This window comes from Nipponia nippon, unplaced genomic scaffold (assembly GCF_047370975.1).
Source record: "Nipponia nippon isolate SJK-2023a ecotype South Korea unplaced genomic scaffold, ASM4737097v1 scaffold_14, whole genome shotgun sequence".
NCBI classification, from domain to species: domain Eukaryota; kingdom Metazoa; phylum Chordata; class Aves; order Pelecaniformes; family Threskiornithidae; genus Nipponia; species Nipponia nippon.
Genome location: NW_028262330.1, coordinates 13270645 through 13290532, shown reverse-complemented (window position 1 = coordinate 13290532; position 19888 = coordinate 13270645). Strand labels below are relative to the sequence as shown.

The window sequence follows — 19888 nt, the reverse complement described above, 5'->3', positions numbered from 1 at the left end:
AGAGCTGGACCAGGCAGTTTTGGCAGCATCCCCTTCCCTGCCTTCAGCGCTGGTGCAGGGGGAGAGCAGCTGTTCTCCTATTCCTGCTTTGGAAAATGGAACGGAGCTGTCATTGGTGACCTCCTCGGGAGTGTCTTCAAGTTCAGCTTCCAGTCTTATTCCAGATTCCCTTGATTATTAAGAAAATCTTCCAAGCTGTTTGCCGACCCCGCTGGACCACTCGCAGCCATGCTGAAGAACCTGCCTTTCACTCACGAGTGAACTGCAGTTGTCTGTGTCACTGCTGTCCCCATCCGCGTGCAGCATCACTGACAGCGCTGCCGGGGGACTGACACCCAAGAGGGGGTGTGCACAGCCCAGTGACACCTGGACAAGGCACCACCCTGTCTCCATCCCTTCACTCTGGTCTGCTTGGACTACTCCTCCTGCTGTGGAGAGCGCTGGGCATCCCTTGCTTACTGGGCAATATATGCAGGTGCTAATAATCAGTGCCCCGAAGGCTGTACCATGTGCCAGCAAGCTGTTAATATCCAACAGCTATCTAATGGCATGTATGAAATCGCATCATGATTTAAATCTGCATCCTACTGGGCAGCTGTCTGTATCTCAATACCCATCTGACAGGTAGCACGAATCAGCAGCCTCTTCCCTTCCCGAGAAGAAAAGATGAAGCTCAAAGCCTCTGGAAGCTGAACCTCCTCAGGATGCATCCAGGGCTGGGGGAAGATGTGCTGGCAGGGCATGGGATGCACATCTGAAGCTGGCTACATGGCTTGGGGGCAGGGAGAGCTTAACCCTCCAGCCAGGGGCTTGCTACCGGGGCTGAACACAGGTTAACATGGAAGTGCTACCAGGAAAGCTGGGAGCACTTTTATTCAGTGTCCTGGCTCACTTGGGAGGCCTGGCTTGGGAAGAAGGGAGGAGCAGAGACATTTTGAACATAGCTTTATTTTTTCTTCGCTGTTAACTCCAGAAATTCAGGGTCCTTGTTAGGTGCAAAGCATAACTGTCAGCATGCTCCTCTGCTGCCAGCATGGGGTTTCCATGGTCTTACAGCAAGGAAGGGCTCTCCACTGCAAGTGTCATCGTGCCTGTTTCAGAGATGGGCACTGGGACTCCTACCTTGTAGCAAGAGGGGAAGAGTGAACTCACATGGAGTCGGTAGCCTTTCCCCCATATGGGAACATCTGCTGCTGCTGTGGCCAGGGAAACTTGGTATTTCATCTGGGCATGGGAGAGGAAGAGTTATAAGGAGACATGCAAAGGGGAATTCAGTCCCATGAAAATGGTTGGTCTTAGGCATTGGCTTCTGCATGGATCACTTTATACACGACCCCTTTGGGATACAGTGAGAAGGCAGTGAGTGCCTGATCAGAGACTTGTTTCAGGCACATGGCTGAAAGAGCCCTTCTGAAATGGTGGAGAGGTCCCGCTGCACTGGACAGGAGACTCTCTGCAGACAGTCTTTCCCCTCAACCCAAGGACAGCACCCAGAGAACATTATCTTTTAGCACAAAATTAGTGTTTTACCATGAATGTGTTCCTTGTATTGCTTTTTAGGACTCCAAACGCTTTGAAGGGATTGATGTGGATTTTAAAGAACTGGCCTATGAAGCTCAGAAAACCCCAAATGTAATTGAGGCCACCAATAAACCAGGTCTGTCCCAACAACTGGAGGACATTCAGAGTAGGTAGGTAGAACTCCAGAAATCCCAGGATTTTGGCAGAGACTGGGATCAGCTCTAATAAGTGTGTTTAAACTGTGCTCCGAGGCTTTCTTCCTAGACTGTGCATTCCTTGCATTCACAAGTCGCAGCATTTCTGATCTTTCTTGAGTCTTTTTATTTGTGATCCATCACCCTGAAGCCCCCAGAGTGGAGTCTGGCTTTGTGTACGTGCACATTCTCATCCTGAATATTGATTTGCACACATACAAAGCTAGGCATTCAGCTGGCTTTAATAACACATAGCCTTACTGCCACCCCAAATACAATGTCATAAATATCTATTTAGCAGTCCAAGCAGGGATATCTGCAGCAGAGCTGAGCCCATGTTCTTTAATTTACGAAATTATCTCTGCGTGTATACCCTTGACGCATGGTATAACTAGATTCTGTGAGAAAGACCTTAGTGTCCCAAGATGGATACACTTCTCACTTAACATATGAGCTCGTCTATCTGGAACACACTTAAAAGTTAATATGATAGCTGTTGTGTCAGTAATAACTATCCATTTAAAATAAAGATTTATTTTATTTTTTAATCAGATAAGGCCAATGTTCCTCACAGAGGACTGGCTGCGTGTTATTTATGAACTTTGTAAGCTCAGCAGCAGTTTAGCATGTAAACACTGAAAGATTCATTTTAGATTGGAGCAAACAAGTTTCCTTTCAGGCTTTGCAAACACAAAAAGCTGAGTAGGTCTGAATCAGACTTTAAAATGCGTCTCATCAGAATAAAAGCAGGTCTGGAAACTTTCATCCCAGTGTGAAATCACCTCTGGCAGTTATAAGCTTGTCTAAAACAGTAGGTCAGACTGCAAACCCTTTCTATCCTCTTCTTCCACCTGTGTTTCTCTGCTTTTTTATGAGGCTTCTCTGACTTTTAGGCTGTTTGATCCTGAGGAGCGGAGAGAAATCTATGAATTATTTTGTGCTACGTTGATCTGTTTGGAAAATGCTGTAGAGGACCAGCCTGCAGGCTTAGCTCGTGTCTGGCATTTCCCCATGCTAGGGGAGAATCTGCTTGATAACCCAAACTGTAGCATGAAATGTGAAAAGATATTTACCCACCTCTCCTGGGCTCTGTTTATCTGCTTTGTCTCCCCAGGTTGTCTCTGTGTGAGAAGGCTTTGGCTGAATATTTGGACATGAAGAGGTTGGCCTTTCCCAGATTTTACTTCATTTCTTCTGCAGATTTATTGGATATTCTTTCCAATGGCACCAACCCACAGCTGGTAAGCCTTGTACTGCATTTTCCAGCTGTCAGTAATGTCACGGTGGAAGATGCTGTCTTGGGACTCTCCTGTAGTTTATCCTTTCCTGAGTGCTTTTTCTCCCACTCTCACTTGGATTAATAATAATTCTTTCACAGCTGGTCTTCATCTGCCATCTTTGAAAGGCAACATGTTCACTGTATGTTGTCTGATCTAACCCTGGTGATGCATGCAGATGGCTCTGAAAGCATTGCACAGAGTAGAGCTATGGTTTTGATGCCATAAAAACAGTGGTTTTGTTTCTGCTGGGATACAGTGAGGTTGGAGGAAACCATCTTTCTTGAGGATCTCAGCCAAAACTTGTTGCTGACCTTGGATCCCCAACCTGTGGTGCCACCAAACAGTATCTGCTGTTGAAAGAGCCGCAGACTGGGCATTCAAATGTGGAAGTGTTCACAATTCATGGCTTGGAGAGTTCCCTTTTTGAGGCAGAAGAGGCATTTGCTAGTCAGCCACTTATTCCTTCCCCTGTGCAAAGGCCTTTGGGATGTCCTGATTACAGGGGGAGAGAAGAACGCAACCTGAAAGAGATAAGACAGCTGGTGGTCAGACAGTGGCTATGGCCAAAGCAAACAAGTAGATCTCTTGGGTTGCCTCCTGCACTGGGCTTCTGCACCATCTGACTGAGGAGACTTCTCCTCTCCAGGCTGGGTTTCTGGGGATGGTGCCTGAATGCCAGGTGTGGGGAAATCACTCCAAATACACCATTCCTCCTGTTGACTTTGGTGGATTGCTGGATCATTCTGTGGAGGTAGCAAAGAAAAGATACTGTGTTGAAATGCTCCATGGAGTAAGAAGAAATTCCTGGTGTTTTCTGTTATTCAAAACTATTTGCAGTAAAATCAAAGTAAATGTCAAACAGGATCATACATGGATACACTCTCAGCCTTTCCACGGTAGTTTCAAAGTCTGGTAATTCCTAAAGGAGGATTAAATACACAATGATATTATCCTCTTGAACTGGGTATTGAACTTGCGCAGATTCAGGTGTATTCAGGGCTCCGATGGCAGGATTGCACCAAGTGCTGGAGTACCTCTGGAGCCCTGCAGACTGGCCAGGGTCTGGGAACGGACAGTGGGGATTTGTGTGCAGAAACTTCTAGATGTAAGAAAAGGTTCCTATGGTTTACTTAAGATTTGAAAGGAGATATGCTTATCTGGGGGGAAGCTGAATGCCCATTGCTTCTCAGAGGTACTTAGCACCTTCCAGGATTTGGCCCTGCTTGAATGTGCATAAGATGACTACCGAGCTATGTCCACCTGCAGGACAGCTTGTGAGAGGGAGTGTTGTAATCCTTTGTGAATCAGTGAGAATTAAACAGATAAATCCCCCTGTCTTTCTCTGAAAGTATTAGAGCACCGGGTGTCATGGGCTGTTCTCATTTCTCATCCCACCCATGGGAGTCTGTCTGTCTCCCTGTCTCTGGCTGTCACTGAGAGAGGCAACTCCTGTCTGGGGCAGCTTTGTGAGCTGACCCTTGCCATGGGAAGATCAGTCCTGGGAGAAGCCTGCCTTTGTTGGCAGTGATGTGTGACACACGTGGTGATTTTGTTGTGTGTTACATAGTGATCTAGAAGAAGCGTTGGTAACCTGCTCAGCGCCCAGCAGGTAAGTGCTGATGTTGAGAGCCTGCAGCAGTGATGCTAGCATCTCCCTGTTGGCTTTTCAAAGTCAGCAGGCGTGAACAGGACAAGACTGAATTATTCTTTTCCTTCTGGAGGAGTGCTTTTGGTCAAGATGGGGTTTTTGTAGAAGGACTGGGTTGTTGAGCTGTTTATCATGGGTCTTGGGCAGAAATAATGGTCTTTCTTCTCCATGGAGGAGAATTCAGGACTTTTCATTGGCACAAAATTGATTTCTAGTAGTGAAAAAACAGAAAGGTTCATGGTGAAGAAAACTTCACAGTGTGCTGAGAATAGGATAAGCAATGGCTAGAGACCTCTCATTACTACGTGTAGGGAAACTGGGGCTAGGAGGTCATGCAACGTTTGTATGTTTTCTGTGCTTTTGCCCTCTATGGAAGATTTCCCAGTGGGGAAATAGGATTTATTAAGGCATGTCTGTTTTCTAAATGATGTAGAAATAAGTGGAAGTATTGGGAGACGCAGCAAGAGGCTTGCCTTGGCAGTATCCTGGCTGTGTATGAGAAGATGTGGTGCTACCAAGATGTCCAAGATCATGCTTTCTGAACATGATTGTGCCTGTGACATGTATGGTGATCTCCATTCCACTTGTCCTGTCTCCGTTGCTTTACTTATACAATTCCTTTTGCAGGTGCAACGTCATCTTTCCAAACTCTTTGACAACTTGGCCAAGATGAAATTCCAGCTGGACTCTGAGCAAAAGGCAACCAAGGTTGGCCTGGGAATGTACAGTAGGGAAGAGGAATATGTCAGCTTCAGTGAACCCTGTGACTGCAGCGGGCAGGTGAGAGGGAAGACCTTCTCTATCAAAACTGTCCAGTGGAGTCTGCTCTCCTGCCCCTTGTGTGGGCATCTGTTGCCAAGACATTTTAGAGCTTCACTACTCTTCCTTTATGCATGAGAAAGGCTGGAAGAAGTGATGTGTAATTTAATTCCTCCTTACACCACAGCTGTTGGTCCTGCTCTGGATAAGTCCTCACTAAGGTGGGGCACAGGTGTCACAGCCCACAGTGAGAGAAAGGGCTGTCACCTTTTTCTAACTAGTTTTTTTTAATTTGAATTTTTCTAAGATGTTTTGAAGGTTAGTCTTACATCTTGTTACAAATATCCTCGATAAGGGAGGGGATGCAGATTGAAAATAGACTAAGCTATTCCATAGTACCTCTGCATGGGTATCTTTTGAAAGAGAAGGCTTTTTTTTCCTGTTTTCCAGATCTTCCTTCTTTCATAGGATGAGTGAAAGTACAAAATTTAAGAATCAAACTACTGCTCAGCTTATCTGTCCCTGTAGTTGCACCTTTCTCCATGGACTATTATAGGAAGCTAAAGTATGTAATACCAGCTACTGAGCTCCCCAGTGATGGAGCTTGCTGCAGTTAAACTATCTTCTCAGTGAAGGCTTTGCCTGTGAAATACTAAATTCAGCAGGAATTGTGTTCCCAAGTTTGGCAGCAGCTTTCTCCTGCTGCTGGTAGATTGTTCCCAAGCCCCATGAATGATTCTGTCATGGCCTGGAGGTGGAATGTGCTGAACTAAATTACTCATTGGTGGAGTTCATTTTGGTTTCTCCTACAGCTGGAGTTCAAGAAAAATCTGCCTTGTACTCTTGGCGTCTGGAGATAGATGCTAATCCTGCAGTACCAGAATTGGCTAAATCCACCCAGTCTGAAGGAGGCTCTGAGGCTTGTTTAACTGAAGAGTTGAAATGCTTGTCCCATTCCCTATCTTGACTAATTACCAAAAGCACTCAAGAAGAGCAAATGTGTTACTGTGATTTAATCTCGTCTCCAGGTTGAGGTCTGGCTGAATCACGTACTAGACAGCATGAGAGCTACTGTGAGGGACGAGATGACAGAAGCCATCATGGCTTATGAGGAGAAGCCGAGGGAACAGTGGCTCTTTGACTACCCTGCCCAGGTATCTGCCACTGCTCCTCATCTCCACTCAGGCTGGCATGTGGGAAAGGCAGTGCTTGGCTTCCCCTTCAGTCCTGCCCTTCCCTTCTTTCAGTAATGGCCTCTAGCTGTGGATGGGGACGTTTCTGGCTTCTACTGTGCTGTCCAGGAGGGAGGAAGGATGAGTTGGCCTTTATCCTGGCAGTCTCCTGATGGAGTTTCCAGGCTGAGCTCCATGCTCTGATCGGGGCTCCAGGGAGGATATGCTCTTGGCTGGGTGACAGAGCTTGGGGGCTTGGGCAGTGCTTGCTGCACTCTGTGGGTCATGGGAAGTCTATGCACCCAGAAGAGCAAGAGGTGCTGCAGGAAAAGAAAGTGGTAAGGCCTAATGAGAGAAAAGAGCCCCTCTGGTGCACCTCTGACGGCCTCGTGGTCTCCATCTCTTCCTCCTCTGCTGTGGCAGGCATGTGAAAGGTGCTGATTTACTACTAAGTAGCTGCTAAATATGTCTACCAATGATATGATGTTTTAAATTAATGTCACGGGGCAGATCCCTGTTGTCCTGTCTGCTGTGACTACTGTATGAAAAAATACTTAAATTCATGTCATACATACTTCATCCTTGATCTCCCTGTGGGTCAGACACTCTTGAATGCAAGGAAGCTCTGGTGTTTTCCCTGATACTGAGCCAGCCCATTTCCCTAGGTGGCTCTTTGCTGCACCCAGATCTGGTGGACAACCGAGGTTGGGATTGCCTTTGCCAGGGTGGAAGAAGGCTACGAGAATGCGATGAAGGAATATCACAAGAAGCAAGTGACCCAGCTGAACACCCTTGTTACCATGCTGATTGGGCAGCTCTCCAAGGGTGACAGGCAGAAAATCATGACCATATGCACCATCGATGTGCATGCTCGGGATGTGGTGGCAAAGATGATAGCACAGAAGGTTTGTGTTTGCAGCTCAGCATGGTCCTGTGTTGGGCGTTGGAGCGGGGGTTATGGGAGTGATAGATCAACCACAGGCCATTCAAATCACTGCCTGTCTCAGTGGGAGATACACGACTAAATTTACTTCTACAATGTTTGCGGTAAGGAGGCAGAAAGCCACGGTAAGCCTGCAGTGCTGTTCTGTATCATGGCCATGCAATGCCAAGGGGCTTGTTGTACTTGCCACATTGACACCAGGAGTGAGAGCGTGGCACTGTGTCCTGTTGCCAAGGCACGTGTTGGTAGATGATGGCATTGTGTTGGGAGGCTGCTGGATGCAGTCTCAGTTATGTCTTTAGAAAGTAAGAAAAAGCATTTGGGCTTTTCTTTTTGTAGCCTCCTTGGTCTGGTGTGAGGCCACAGGGACTCCTTTGGGACTCCCTTGTCCTGCACACCTCTCTCACACCACTCCCCTGTCCTTGAGGCTGTGTCAAGTGTCCAGCCCTGCACGTGGGTGGGAAGGTGCCCTGAGTGTGCTGGGTTGTGACTTTACCCTCATCTGTGTCCTCTCGGAGGCAGGTTGCAGGGTTTCTGGCTTCAAGGCTGAGCTGGGCTTGGTGGTGCCTTGGCTCAGTTTGTGGTGAAGTGGTCCATCTGCTGGGCCTGCCTGCAGGTTGTGCAGAGAGCGCTGGCCACAGCTGTCCTTGTCGCCCTGTCCCCAGCCTGTTTCCCTGCTGCTGTCTGTGGCCCCTTCTCTGTCTAGACAGCCTCTGCTCCTTCTCTCACTCTTTTGCATTATAAGAGCCTCTTCACGGCTTGCTGCTGCTTAAAGTGCCTCTTCAGGAGTCTTTTTGTGCTGCTCTTTCTCTTGGATATTCACTTTTTCCTCTCCCACCAATGTGGTTACTAATTTGGTTCCTACCCTCTACTGATGGGAGATGGGGAGGTGACATTTCTCACCCCATTACAGGGAGGTGACCTTCCTCACCACACCTGCCTTTGCAGTGAGGACCAGTCCACCCCCGATGAAAACTTAATTGCAGTCAGTGTTTGGCACCTGAGCTGTGTGTGCCTGGCATCCCTGGCCTTCCCGTGATGGTGCTTGTGGGTGCGTTGCAGGTGGACAATGCCCAGGCGTTCATTTGGCTGTCACAGCTCCGGCACAGATGGTCGGATGAGGAACGGCACTGCTTTGCCAACATCTGTGATGCCCAGTTCCTGTACTCCTATGAATACCTTGGCAATACCCCTCGGCTTGTGATCACTCCACTGACTGACAGGTAAGTGCCCAGGAAACACCATCATAGCTGGGCTTTGCCACACAGTTAGAGAAAGAGCTGCCAACCAAAGATGGATTCAGTTTGGACACCCGCATCCCTCTTGTTCTTTCTCTGAGTCCCAGCAATCCAGTGGCAGAGCTCTAACTCTCACCTGGTTTGTGATTTGATGGTGGTACCCTCTGGTATCTGTGCCTCAGATCCCAGGGTGGGATTCAGCTCACGGATTAAGATGCTCACTTGTGGGTGTTTGTGCACAAGATGTCCACCTCCCATAGAGTTGGTGAGTCTAGAAAGCTTTCATCCTGTCTTGAAGTAGACATCTACCACTTGGTTCAGTTGTCTCAATAGGGACACCTAGGGTGACTTGAGATGCTCTGCATTGTCCCACCTGGCTTCCAGCTGCCAATCCAGAACCATGCAAGTCTCCTGTGGACCCCTTGCCATATCTTTCCACCTTGTGTGACATTTCAGTAGCCAGGAGCATCTGAAGTGTCTCTAGTCCCACGTGTTAGTCAGCTGAGCCAAGTGTCCATGCATTATCAAGTTTTGTTGGCCATAATGACTATAGCTCTGTAGCTTATACAGGGAGTATAGACACCCACATGTGGGCACCTCCATGGTGTCCATCATGAGCATGATGGAGAAGCTTTGGGGCTTGCTGCAGTGTTGAGTGGGATCATTCATAGGCCATCTGAGCAGGTTTCTGTCAGTGATGGGAAATGGGATCCTTTGGGCTGAAGAGCACTGGGAAGCGAGAAGAAGGTCTTTCAGAAAAGCCAACCTTTTCTCGCACTGTCTGGGAGATGCCCAATATCAATGAGTAGTATGAAGATCCAAAGAAAGCACAACCTGGATGTGAAGGGGTTGGGCAGGTCCTGGTGGAAGACGAGTATCTCTTGGAGAAAACACAGCTGGGCAGGGGTGGTAATTAATGCCCAAGAGGACTTTCAGCTTAGACATGCACATGCTCATGTACAGCTTTTCAGAAGAAAGGCTCTCCTGAGTGCATTTCCCTAGTGCCATTTCTCTGCAGCCCAACAGTGACCTGTTGGACCCAATCTCAGTCTCTTTCCTTTTTTCCTTCATCCTTTGGTGCGAAAGATGTTACATCACCCTGACCCAGTCGCTGCACCTGACCATGAGCGGAGCACCTGCGGGCCCTGCAGGCACTGGCAAGACGGAGACTACAAAAGATTTGGGGCGAGCCCTGGGCATCATGGTGTATGTGTTTAACTGCTCCGAGCAAATGGACTACAAGGTACTGCTCCCACCTCGGCCGCAGTGCCGTCATGTGGGGTTGGGGATGCTTGTGGCCCAATGAAACCTGAAGGATGAGAGTAATCCAGCTGAGATTGCTTTGATCCGTCACCTCTCCTCAAATCCCTGCTACATTCCTTTCTGCTGAACACCTTTTTCTCTTCCTCCCTTTTCTTCTCTAAAACTTGCACAAGGTTCTTCAGGAGGCAGAGACCCGATCTGTGCTCTCTGCCTCATAACACCTTTCCCTTCCTTTCTGGAGTTAAATTCTGTTTGAAATGCTTCAAAAAATTTGGCCTGTTCAGTTGAGATCGAGCCTGTGCTGATACTTTGACCCCAGTTGTTTCTTCTTGGCATGCCCGCAGGCTCACAGGCCCTGGCATGGGAAAGGGTCTGTCCGGGTTTTCTCAGGATCCTCTCCCAGAATAAGGCCAAAATGCGGTGAACCTTCAGCCGCTGCAGAACGCTGAATTGTTAGGCTGAGTCTTGCTCTCTGCCGGTCTGGCACGGTACAGTGATTTTGGTAGCCTCGGATCATATTTTATTCAGCTTATGGGCTCTCCCAGGAAGCAGGGCCATCAGTAATTCAGCACAGGTGACCTTTAAATGAAACTAGTGCACAGATATATCGAGAAAGTGCAATTAGCAAATCAAGTGGCAAACTGTGCAGAGCTATAAATATTATAATTGAGTTGTGCCTGCTGTTTCCATGCACTTTTCTAAATACCCACAATAGACTGTAAATTGCTATAAATAAACAGCCTGGGAAATAAAATCCATTTTTTGCTGGAGTTGATTCCATTTGTGATTTCACTCTTGTAATTTTTCTTTTTTTTTTCCAGTCTTGTGGGAATATTTACAAAGGCCTTTCCCAGACGGGAGCCTGGGGCTGTTTTGATGAATTTAACAGGATCTCAGTTGAGGTCCTTTCTGTGGTTGCTGTACAGGTAAGTGGAGAAATGCTCGTAAATAAATACAAACAAGGCAGAGCCGTGCTGCAGCCTTTTGAGCGAGGGTAAATATGGAAAGTGCATGTGGCTGGTTTCAGTTCCATGTGTAGGCAGGTGAGGGATTATATCCCAAGATTAATCACATGAATATCACAGCACTGACAAAATGTAGCAGTGATGCACTGCAAACGTTTTTGTCACTTCTTTTCTTCCCCCAGTTACAGCATTTGTGTTGAGGCAATTCTTTATAGCATCTTTTCCTAGATCAGTATATGCCATGGCTCTGTACCTGTTCCTCCTGAGGAAGACACTCGTGTCATTAATATGCTTTAGATAATTGCAGCGTATCATTTTAGGGCAGAGCCCTGACTTATGGCTACTCAGCCTGCCATGTAGGGAATAATTTTCATGGAGGCGAAGGGTGGCATTTGGGGCAGATCCATGGCCTGCTGGATTTTGGGGGTTACTTATTGCCTCCAGTCAGGCACAGGTTGTGTGTCGCATTCAACAAATAAGAATACATTAAAGATTAGTTTTCTTAATGCTTACCTGTCACCAAGACTGTGTGGTCTTTTTTCCGTCCTTCTCTTTTCATATGGCTGTAGATTTAATTCCAGTGTCTGTAACGAGAGCTCTGTGAAATGGCTTTAGAGGGTATTCGCAGCCGAGGGGCATAATTCCTAGGAGGACTGCGTGCAGCCCCGTGGGTGCAGTGCAGTACTCCTGAAAGCTGGTGTCAGCCGGGTGACACTTGGTAACTGGAACCTGCAGCAGATCTGCAGCCCTTGCTTAAGTGCTTGCCTAGGATGCCCTGACAGCATGGGATTAAAGCCAGGAGAGAACTATTTGAGCTGTGCCCAGCTATGCATAGGTGTTTTCCCTGTAGAATGATGTCTCGTCTCCTCCGTAGTTTAACCATTCAGTTTTTTAGTGGTGAGTCCCGTGTAAAACACAGCAGCAGTCCTTGGAGAAGGGCTGGAAAGAAGGCTGCCCTCCCCATCATGCTAGAGAGTCCTGTTTTCTTGTGCTTATATATATATCTTGGCACTTTGCCTCCTCCTTCCTTTTACTGGCCAATGAGGAAATCTGGAAATATTTTACACAAGGCAAAGGACTTCAGGAGGAGAGGTGCTCCGTACCCTGCTCATGTCTGCCCAGTGGGTGGTGAGGGGACACCCAGGGTAAGCACTGTGAATCCTCTCTGGCAGGGGCTGAAGTCTGGGACAGCCCAGGTATAACCATGGGGCAGCAGGATGAGAGCAGGCCCTGCTACCGCTTCTGGCCCTTGCTTTGAAGGAGGGCTGTCTCTGGATGTTGGCTAGATCCTAAATCTCTTTGGTACCCTCTGAAAATGCCAGGTAAATCCAGCTACCAGGGGAGTCTAAGCAGAGGGTGGGTGCTTAACCGCACTGTCCAGACTGAGACAGCTCTGACATGGGCAGAACTGAAAGTTTTGAGCCTTGGGGGACTTCAGTGCTGAAAATTGATGTGCTGAAGTATTTAAGTTCTTCTGGACCCAAGTGCCAGCTGAGTGCAGGTTTTAGGATCCCAGTGTCTGACTGAGGTGCTGAATTCTTCCTAGACCCCCTTTTGGGCTTGGTATTGCAGAAAGAAAGATTTAGAGCCCAGAAGTTTCTACACTTTTGTAAATGTTTCGGTCAAAGACGTTGTTCTGAACCCCTCCATGAACTCCTCACTCTGCTCATCTCTCTTTCTCTCATAATTGGTACCTTACGTGACATCCCGAAGAAGCCCCAGGCGGGTACAGGAGTTTATGTATTGTTCCCTCTCAATTTCTCTTCCGTCAGGTTCTAGTTTAAAGTTGTCATTGAAAAAAAGTCTTTGAGGATCTTAAAATAAAAAGGGAAGCTGAACAAAAGAAGCCCAGATATGACTCAACTGCTAATGATTCCCTCGCTCCTGGCTGGAGCGTGGCATCTGAAGAAAGCAGCCCGGCTGTCATTCCATCATCATGTCTCCTGGCTGCTATTAGGAGTGTAACCATGGCGATGTATAATTGGCTGTCTTAGTCATGCAGCTAATGTCGATATGGTTCCTTACAGGGAAAAATTCGATTAATTGCTTAACTTTAAGATGGCAAACAGCAGTAAGGTTAGAGTAGTGAATATAGAGAGACTTCTCCCTTGCTGAAGTGCTGTTTGCAAGAAGGTGATCTAGCTTTAATAAACTTGCTCTCTTTGGAAGGTGAGGAACGAGAAGAACAAAGCTGCAATCAGGCAAATATAAAAGACAATACAATATTAGTGAATGAAGGTGTCAGGGGAGGTCTTACAGCTTCTGCCTTGTGGTTTTGGTTTTAAATTAAGCACCTGATGTCCCAAAATCTTTAAAAGCAATATCAAGCGATCAGTTTGCAATTGAGCTGAGGCCAATTTTACTGGGAAGTGCCGCTCGTCTTCTGGGCCTAGTCAAGGAACAGAGCAGGCACAGGAGGGTTTGGGGCTGTCAGGAAGAGCAGTGGTGTGTGGGGAGAGGTGAAGATGGATGGAGGGAATCAGGGGCCTGTACTGTGTGAGACTCTTGGGACTGCATTTGGGTGTTGGCTGTGTTGTGCATACCTGGACAGCCCTGCATCTCATCTCAGGTGTCTGACCTCCTGCTAGGTTGGGAAGTTGAAAGAGATGATTTAGCCTTTGGTGGTATTTTTGCTATGAGATGTCCTGAGAAGTGTCCTACAGGTGATGTCAAAAGCCAAGGTGAGACACAGGCAGCTTTGGAGGTGTTTCCTTCTCCTGAGCTGCTCTTCCTCCCCCACGTCTGTCTTTGTCGTATGGAGCAATGGTGCAAATTCTTACAACTCCTTTGCAGTTTGACTGCCCAGTCTCTTCAGCTCTCTTTTCTGCTTTGTCAGCATTTGATTGTGATGGGAGATTGAAATTGCCACACGGATTTACTCCAAACAGTGTATAGAGCTTTTTATGGTCAGTAAAAAACCAAAACAAAACAGTGATAAGCCCCAGTTGTCATGGGGCCAAGTGTAAGGAAGGCAGCACTGTTGTCTGGTGTGTTTTTCATAACTGAACACCAGTACTATAACACTGTCTTGGTTCCTAGGTGAAGAGTGTGCAGGATGCAATACGGGAGAAGAAGAAATCCTTCAGTTTTCTTGGAGAGGAAATTAACTTAGTTCCCTCAGTAGGCATTTTCATCACCATGAACCCTGGTTATGCAGGACGAACCGAGCTACCTGAGAACTTAAAAGCTCTCTTCAGGTGAGTCCAGGTCAAGGTTTGTAACCTGTATTATAAGACTGGCAGAAATTGTCTTTTGGAACATCCAGGCTTGGCTTTATTTCCTTGGGGAATTCACTTGCATTGGGGATTCACAGACAGTTTCAGCCTTGTGCAATAAGCCTGTGTCCGGGAACGCACAGGCAGGGCAAAGGAGCTCTGTCCCTTGCGATGGGAAAGGCTGTGTGTGACCTGGCTCACTGGAGAAGACCTGGAAGATAAAGCTGCAAATCCACTGCCCCTAAGACCTGTAGTCAAGAAATACTTGTTTTGCAGTCTTTTCTTACCTGTCTTTTTAGGCCATGTGCGATGGTTGTGCCAGACTTTGAGCTGATCTGTGAAATTATGTTGGTGGCTGAGGGATTCATCGAGGCCCGGGCGTTAGCCAGGAAGTTCATTACTCTGTACCAACTCTGCAAAGAGCTCCTGTCCAAGCAGGTGAGCCTGCTGCTGTGGTTGGATGGTACAATGAAGCCTGTGATCTTCAAAATCAGCAGGAACATGGCACTCTGCCACTCACTTCCATGGCTAAAGCTTCACGGCTTTTATTTAATGACTACAGTCGTGCTAGCTGCTGGGAGAAGAGAAGGTTTGTGATCATCACACCAATTAAGTGCTTTAGCGGAGGACATGCAGGGACAAAAGCACTTGACCAGCTGCATTAATGGGAGAGATTTCTCAATGGGTTCAAATGACACTATGTTTGGGGTAGTATTCAGTGACCCTTTGTTTTCCAGTCTCTTAGTTCCTACTGATTCTCCTGCCTGCAAGGGGTCTATGATGTTTGTCCCTCTCTGAATTCAGCCTAACAGTTCCCTGTCATGTCAGGTGTTGACCAAGTAGGGTCACTTCCAGTGCAAAGCTCTAATTAATAAGATTTTTTCCTTGTCATCATTTACATAGATCAAAGCTGGGTCCAGAGAAGAGTGGAATCAGGACTCTAGATGGAAAACCTGATCTTGGCTGTGCCAGCATGAGGCTGGGTGGGAGATGCCTTCTCACAGAAACTTTATGTTGTGTTTTGGAGGGCTTGGTGGAAGCCGTGGGCTCCTGCACGAAGCAGTCAGCTGTCGAGTTGTGCTCTGGAGGGTCTTAAGAGAGCAGACATCTAAAGAGTTGCTTGCTGGCTTGAGAGTTCCTCTCATGCCTCTTTGTGGTTCTTTTTCAACAATGTCCTTACTGGCCCCTGCTTGGTGGACTGCCTCTGGGACCAAACATGCCTGGTAATCTTGTGATGGGCAGGATGGAGAAACTTAGGTATTTGGGGCCTCATAATGGTCTAACAAGTCTTTCACCTTGGTAGCTCCTGCAGATCCAGGGTCTGGCTGGCCTTGCTTTAGCTGCTTTATGATTTAGGTGAAACAAATTGCTTAGGTCTCCAGAGTGCCAGCCCTACTGCTGTCTTACTGCCAACTCTGAGCCCACGCAATAGTACGAACAGCTGAATTATTTGACTCTTTAATACTGTCCCTGATCGGAATCTCACCTACTGAAATGGAAATCAGGTAACTCAGGCTGGTGGAGGTCTCTGGCCACAGTGCAAATAATGGATTTGGATGTATTTCCATTGCTGACTTGTCTGGCAGTTTGGAGCTGCTGGTTCCTGCCCCTGCATGGTGGTGTGCTGTCTAAGCATAAGCTCATCTCTCCTTTTTTTTTTTTTTTTCTTTTTTTCCCCCTGTGTAGGATCACTATGACTGGGGCTTGCGTGCAATCAAGTCAGTGCTAGTTGTCGCTGGCTCCCTCAAACGAGATGACCCAGAGCGACCCGAAGACCAGGTTCTGATGCGCTCACTTCGTGACTTTAACATCCCCAAGATTGTGACCGATGATATGCCGGTGTTTATGGGGCTGATTGGGGATCTTTTCCCTGCGCTGGATGTGCCTCGGAAGCGTGACCTGAATTTTGAGTCATTTGTGAGGCAGGCTGTGCTGGACCTCCGGCTGCAGGCTGAGGACAACTTTGTGCTTAAAGTAAGACCAAGCAATCTTCAGCTGTACCTACACCACCATCCAATCATTTGGGTTTTCTCAACGATCTTTGCTTCTACAAAGAGGGCTCTGCACAATAATCCCCTTGCAGGCAGACCTTGATGGAGGACAGAGTCAGCTATGCTGGGTCTGATGAGGTTGCAACTGCCCCTAAAGCCAGCAGTGGCTCAGTCCCTGAGTTTACAAAGAGGCTAACTCTTGTAGGCTCATGAAAGCGTGGCCCCTGGAGAGCAGGGCCTCGTCGGCTGATGCCTGTCAGATATAAATAGTGCTGGAGGTTTGTCTGCAAGCTGAGGATTTCACCCATCGTGATTAGCGCAGCTAGACCAAACTCAATGTCAAATCCGTTTGTGTCTCTGGGTCACATCTTTCTAAAGAAGAGGCCCAACGGGAGCTATTTTGTAGATCTGAACTTCTGTTTGGCATCTTTGTCTAAAATTTGGGAGTGTTTTTTCCCAGGTGGTGCAGCTGGAGGAGCTGCTGACGGTCCGGCACTCTGTCTTCGTGGTGGGTAACGCAGGCACGGGCAAGTCTCAGGTGATGAGATCCCTGAACAAGACTTACCAGATAATGAAACGACGTCCTGTCTGGACAGACCTTAACCCCAAGGCTGTCACCAATGATGAGCTTTTTGGCATCATTAACCCAGCAACAAGAGAATGGAAAGATGGTAAATGTCTTTTCATGCCTGAATCTGTAGATAAAGAAGGATATTTTTGATGAACTTCCTGAGCAGCAGCAGGATGACTGGTTCTTTGTATGCCCGTCTGAAAGCCCAGGTGTTTTGCTGCTCACAGCCATGTGAGAGTTTGTTGTTGAAGGGATACACAGGATGTTCTAGCGTTTTGATCTTCAAATGGGAAGTATAGCATCAACCTGCTTTATCCTATTGCCATAAGAATAATTATCATGTCCATTAATACCAACACTTACCAGTTCCTAAATGGGGCAGGCAGTTTTTCAGGGTTGCCTGGATTGGTGATGGAAGAGAGTTCCCTCCTGCCCTATAGTGTGCACTGGGGCCCCCAAAATGTGCCAACCCCAGGTTTCCATAGCTGGTAGCATACACAGCAGCAGCCTTAAAGTGGTGTTTTTCCACTTAATATTGCTGCCTAATCTCTGTACTACACCAGCATTTGCCAGTCTGTTGATCCTGATTGCTCCTGAGGAAAATAAGATGAGCATTTAAAACTCACTGAAAGATTACAGAAATCTGGAGTAAAAATGTTCGGTTGTGACTAATACGTAAAGGCAGCTTTGATTTACGTGTGCAGCTGGTTTGGGAGGTGTGGGGGAGGTAAGGGAAGACGTTGCCATAAATCATCCTTGGCCAGAAGTCCGCCACGAGATGAGCTGCCACCCACCTCCCCTGGCCTCCGCCACGGACCCCTCCTGACCCCCCACTTTGCTCCAGTGCCAGGGTTAATCTCTTTTTAATTGTAATTAGGGACCCTAAATCAAAGTGACAGAGGGAAGTGCAGGATACAGCCTGAACTCTGCAGAATGGCTGCAGCAGTGACTGCAGATCGAGGACTGCGGGTGGCACCAAACGGCAGGAGGGACATTTTACAGGTGGCTGTCCGGTGGTTTCTAGCCTGTAATGTTTCAAGGGAGCTTATGGGACTCCTCCCTGAGGTTTCAAGGCGGATATGTTCTGCATTAACCATTCCTGAAAATTTTGTTTCTTCTTGTCAAAAACCAGCAAGGCAACCTTCACCACAGCCTAACAAGAGATGATGGGTTCCCTTATGGGTCAGCCCCTTCTTTTCCTCTTCCTGTTTTCATCCTGTCACTCCTTTCATTATCGGGAGTTGAAAAGGTTATATATGTTACGTGGGAAAAGGTCCCACAAGGGAATCCTCGAAGTGTTCTTTGTAGAACCCAATTCTTCTTTTAAATCCCAGGACCGCTCTGAGGTGTGGATGTACAGGGTTAGGAGAGAGGCACTTTTCTCTCCTCTGCTGTCGTGGTGTGTATGAGACAGTAGCTGTTTCTGATACTAATGATGTTGGAGCGGTTTCCAAAGCATGTGTCCAACATGTGAGGAACTGAGTCAAGGCAGAGCCAGTGAAGTGTTATTTTTTTTGACCCGATCTCAGAATTGAATACCTGTTTCAGGTGAGCTGTTCTGCATTTGTTATGCACAAGCTTTGTCTTCAGTCATATAATGCCACTAGCTGTTCCTGACCTGGATCACAAAGAAATAGCTTGTCCTGGAGAAAAAAAAAAAGTGTGCTTGTCACAATTCACGAGAAGAGACGCTTTTTTTTAATGTTTGCCTGATGTTTTTTCATGAAGACCAGCGTCTCCCTAGGTATTTTCACATGTAGAGAAGAGCGATAGTTTTGTGGAGTTTTCATTTGCTCTGCAGTACTGCTGCTCTATTCCCAGCCTTCTTGCTCTTCTTAACATTCATTATTTACTCCCCTCGAGACACTGTATCCTCTCTGTCTCCTTGATTTTACTGACATTTTGTTCTGTCATTCAATGTCATTCTGTGCTTGTTCTCCCCTCAATCTCACTAAAGCCATGACCCAGCGTTTAATGCATCTTGATTTCCCTGATATACTTCGAGCCACAAAAAAACATTTATAAGAATTTCCAAGGCATATTCAGATGGCTTTCTCTGCATTGTGTAACTCATGCCTTCTTTTGCTTCTGAGTATCTGCTCTTCACTTCTCTTATCCCTTATGATTCTTGGTGGGAATGAAGCTCGTGTGTAGGTCTGCAGTCATTTTCAGTGGTGGCAACTGATAATGTTTTTTTTCTTCAAAGCAGACTAGACCCATATCATGATATAGTAATAATTATGTACAGATGCATGGAGCTCTGAATGCTTAAGAGCAAAGTGTTAATTAGGGTAATTTTTAGTAAGTTGCTAGAGAAAACTGTTAGAGCAGGTGGCAACTTCAGTGTTCATCAACACATTCCTGTCACCCTCCCAGGACTGTTTTCATCAATCATGCGAGAGCTGGCCAACATCACACATGACGGTCCCAAGTGGATGGTACTAGATGGAGATATTGATCCGATGTGGATTGAATCTCTTAATACTGTGATGGATGATAATAAGGTAATGAATATAACTTAAAGAAGCAGGTATTCCTTGATTGTGTGGTGTGATTCAGCCTAGGAGAAATGCAGATGCTGAAATAACACCTCTTAGAATAATGCAATTGTGTTTCTTCAGATATACCAAACAATATTGCATAAAGAAAAAGGTGCACAAGGGAAATAAATAGCTCAACGCGTGTTTTCATTGAAATTTCCCTTTCCTGGAGAGTCGGGCTCATGAGTAACCACAAATGTCCTGACCATAACTTCAGGCCCTTTAAAAATAAAGTGGGGTCATAATGCTACGCCTTTTTTCCCCACGCTAAGGGAGTGCTGTTGATTCTGGGTTGTGGAAGAGAAGGATCGTTCTACTGTCTGTTAGAAATCAGCTCCTTTGCCTCGAGGAACTGGGCTGACAGCAACCAAGCTTTTTAGTACAAAGTGCTGAATGCTTTTTATTCCTGTTCCTGGGGAAGGCGTTAGTTTGTCTGTCTATCTGCTACATGCAGGTGCTGACCCTGGCAAGCAATGAAAGAATCCCTCTGAATCCAACGATGCGGCTGGTCTTTGAGATCAGCCACCTGCGCACAGCCACCCCAGCGACTGTGTCCAGAGCAGGTGAGTCCTGCCCTGAGCTTCACAC

The 19888-nt window shown here is 47.0% G+C and overlaps 1 protein-coding gene across 1 annotated transcript in view; it reads left to right on the top strand.

The window, feature by feature from the left end:
• The first annotated feature begins 1562 nt into the window (after window positions 1–1562).
• The window catches only part of DNAH9 (dynein axonemal heavy chain 9), a 174845-nt gene continuing 156519 nt past the window's right edge, over window positions 1563–19888 (top strand). The window contains exons 1-14 of the mRNA XM_087751325.1: window positions 1563–1657; window positions 2830–2956; window positions 5271–5423; window positions 6431–6556; window positions 7240–7479; window positions 8580–8740; window positions 9842–9998; window positions 10840–10944; window positions 14023–14180; window positions 14498–14636; window positions 15885–16172; window positions 16650–16860; window positions 19137–19264; window positions 19755–19863. Coding sequence (XP_087607451.1) covers window positions 2870–2956; window positions 5271–5423; window positions 6431–6556; window positions 7240–7479; window positions 8580–8740; window positions 9842–9998; window positions 10840–10944; window positions 14023–14180; window positions 14498–14636; window positions 15885–16172; window positions 16650–16860; window positions 19137–19264; window positions 19755–19863 — 2062 coding nt within the window. The 5' untranslated portion in view covers window positions 1563–1657; window positions 2830–2869. The remainder of the gene's footprint in view (window positions 1658–2829; window positions 2957–5270; window positions 5424–6430; window positions 6557–7239; window positions 7480–8579; window positions 8741–9841; window positions 9999–10839; window positions 10945–14022; window positions 14181–14497; window positions 14637–15884; window positions 16173–16649; window positions 16861–19136; window positions 19265–19754; window positions 19864–19888) is intronic.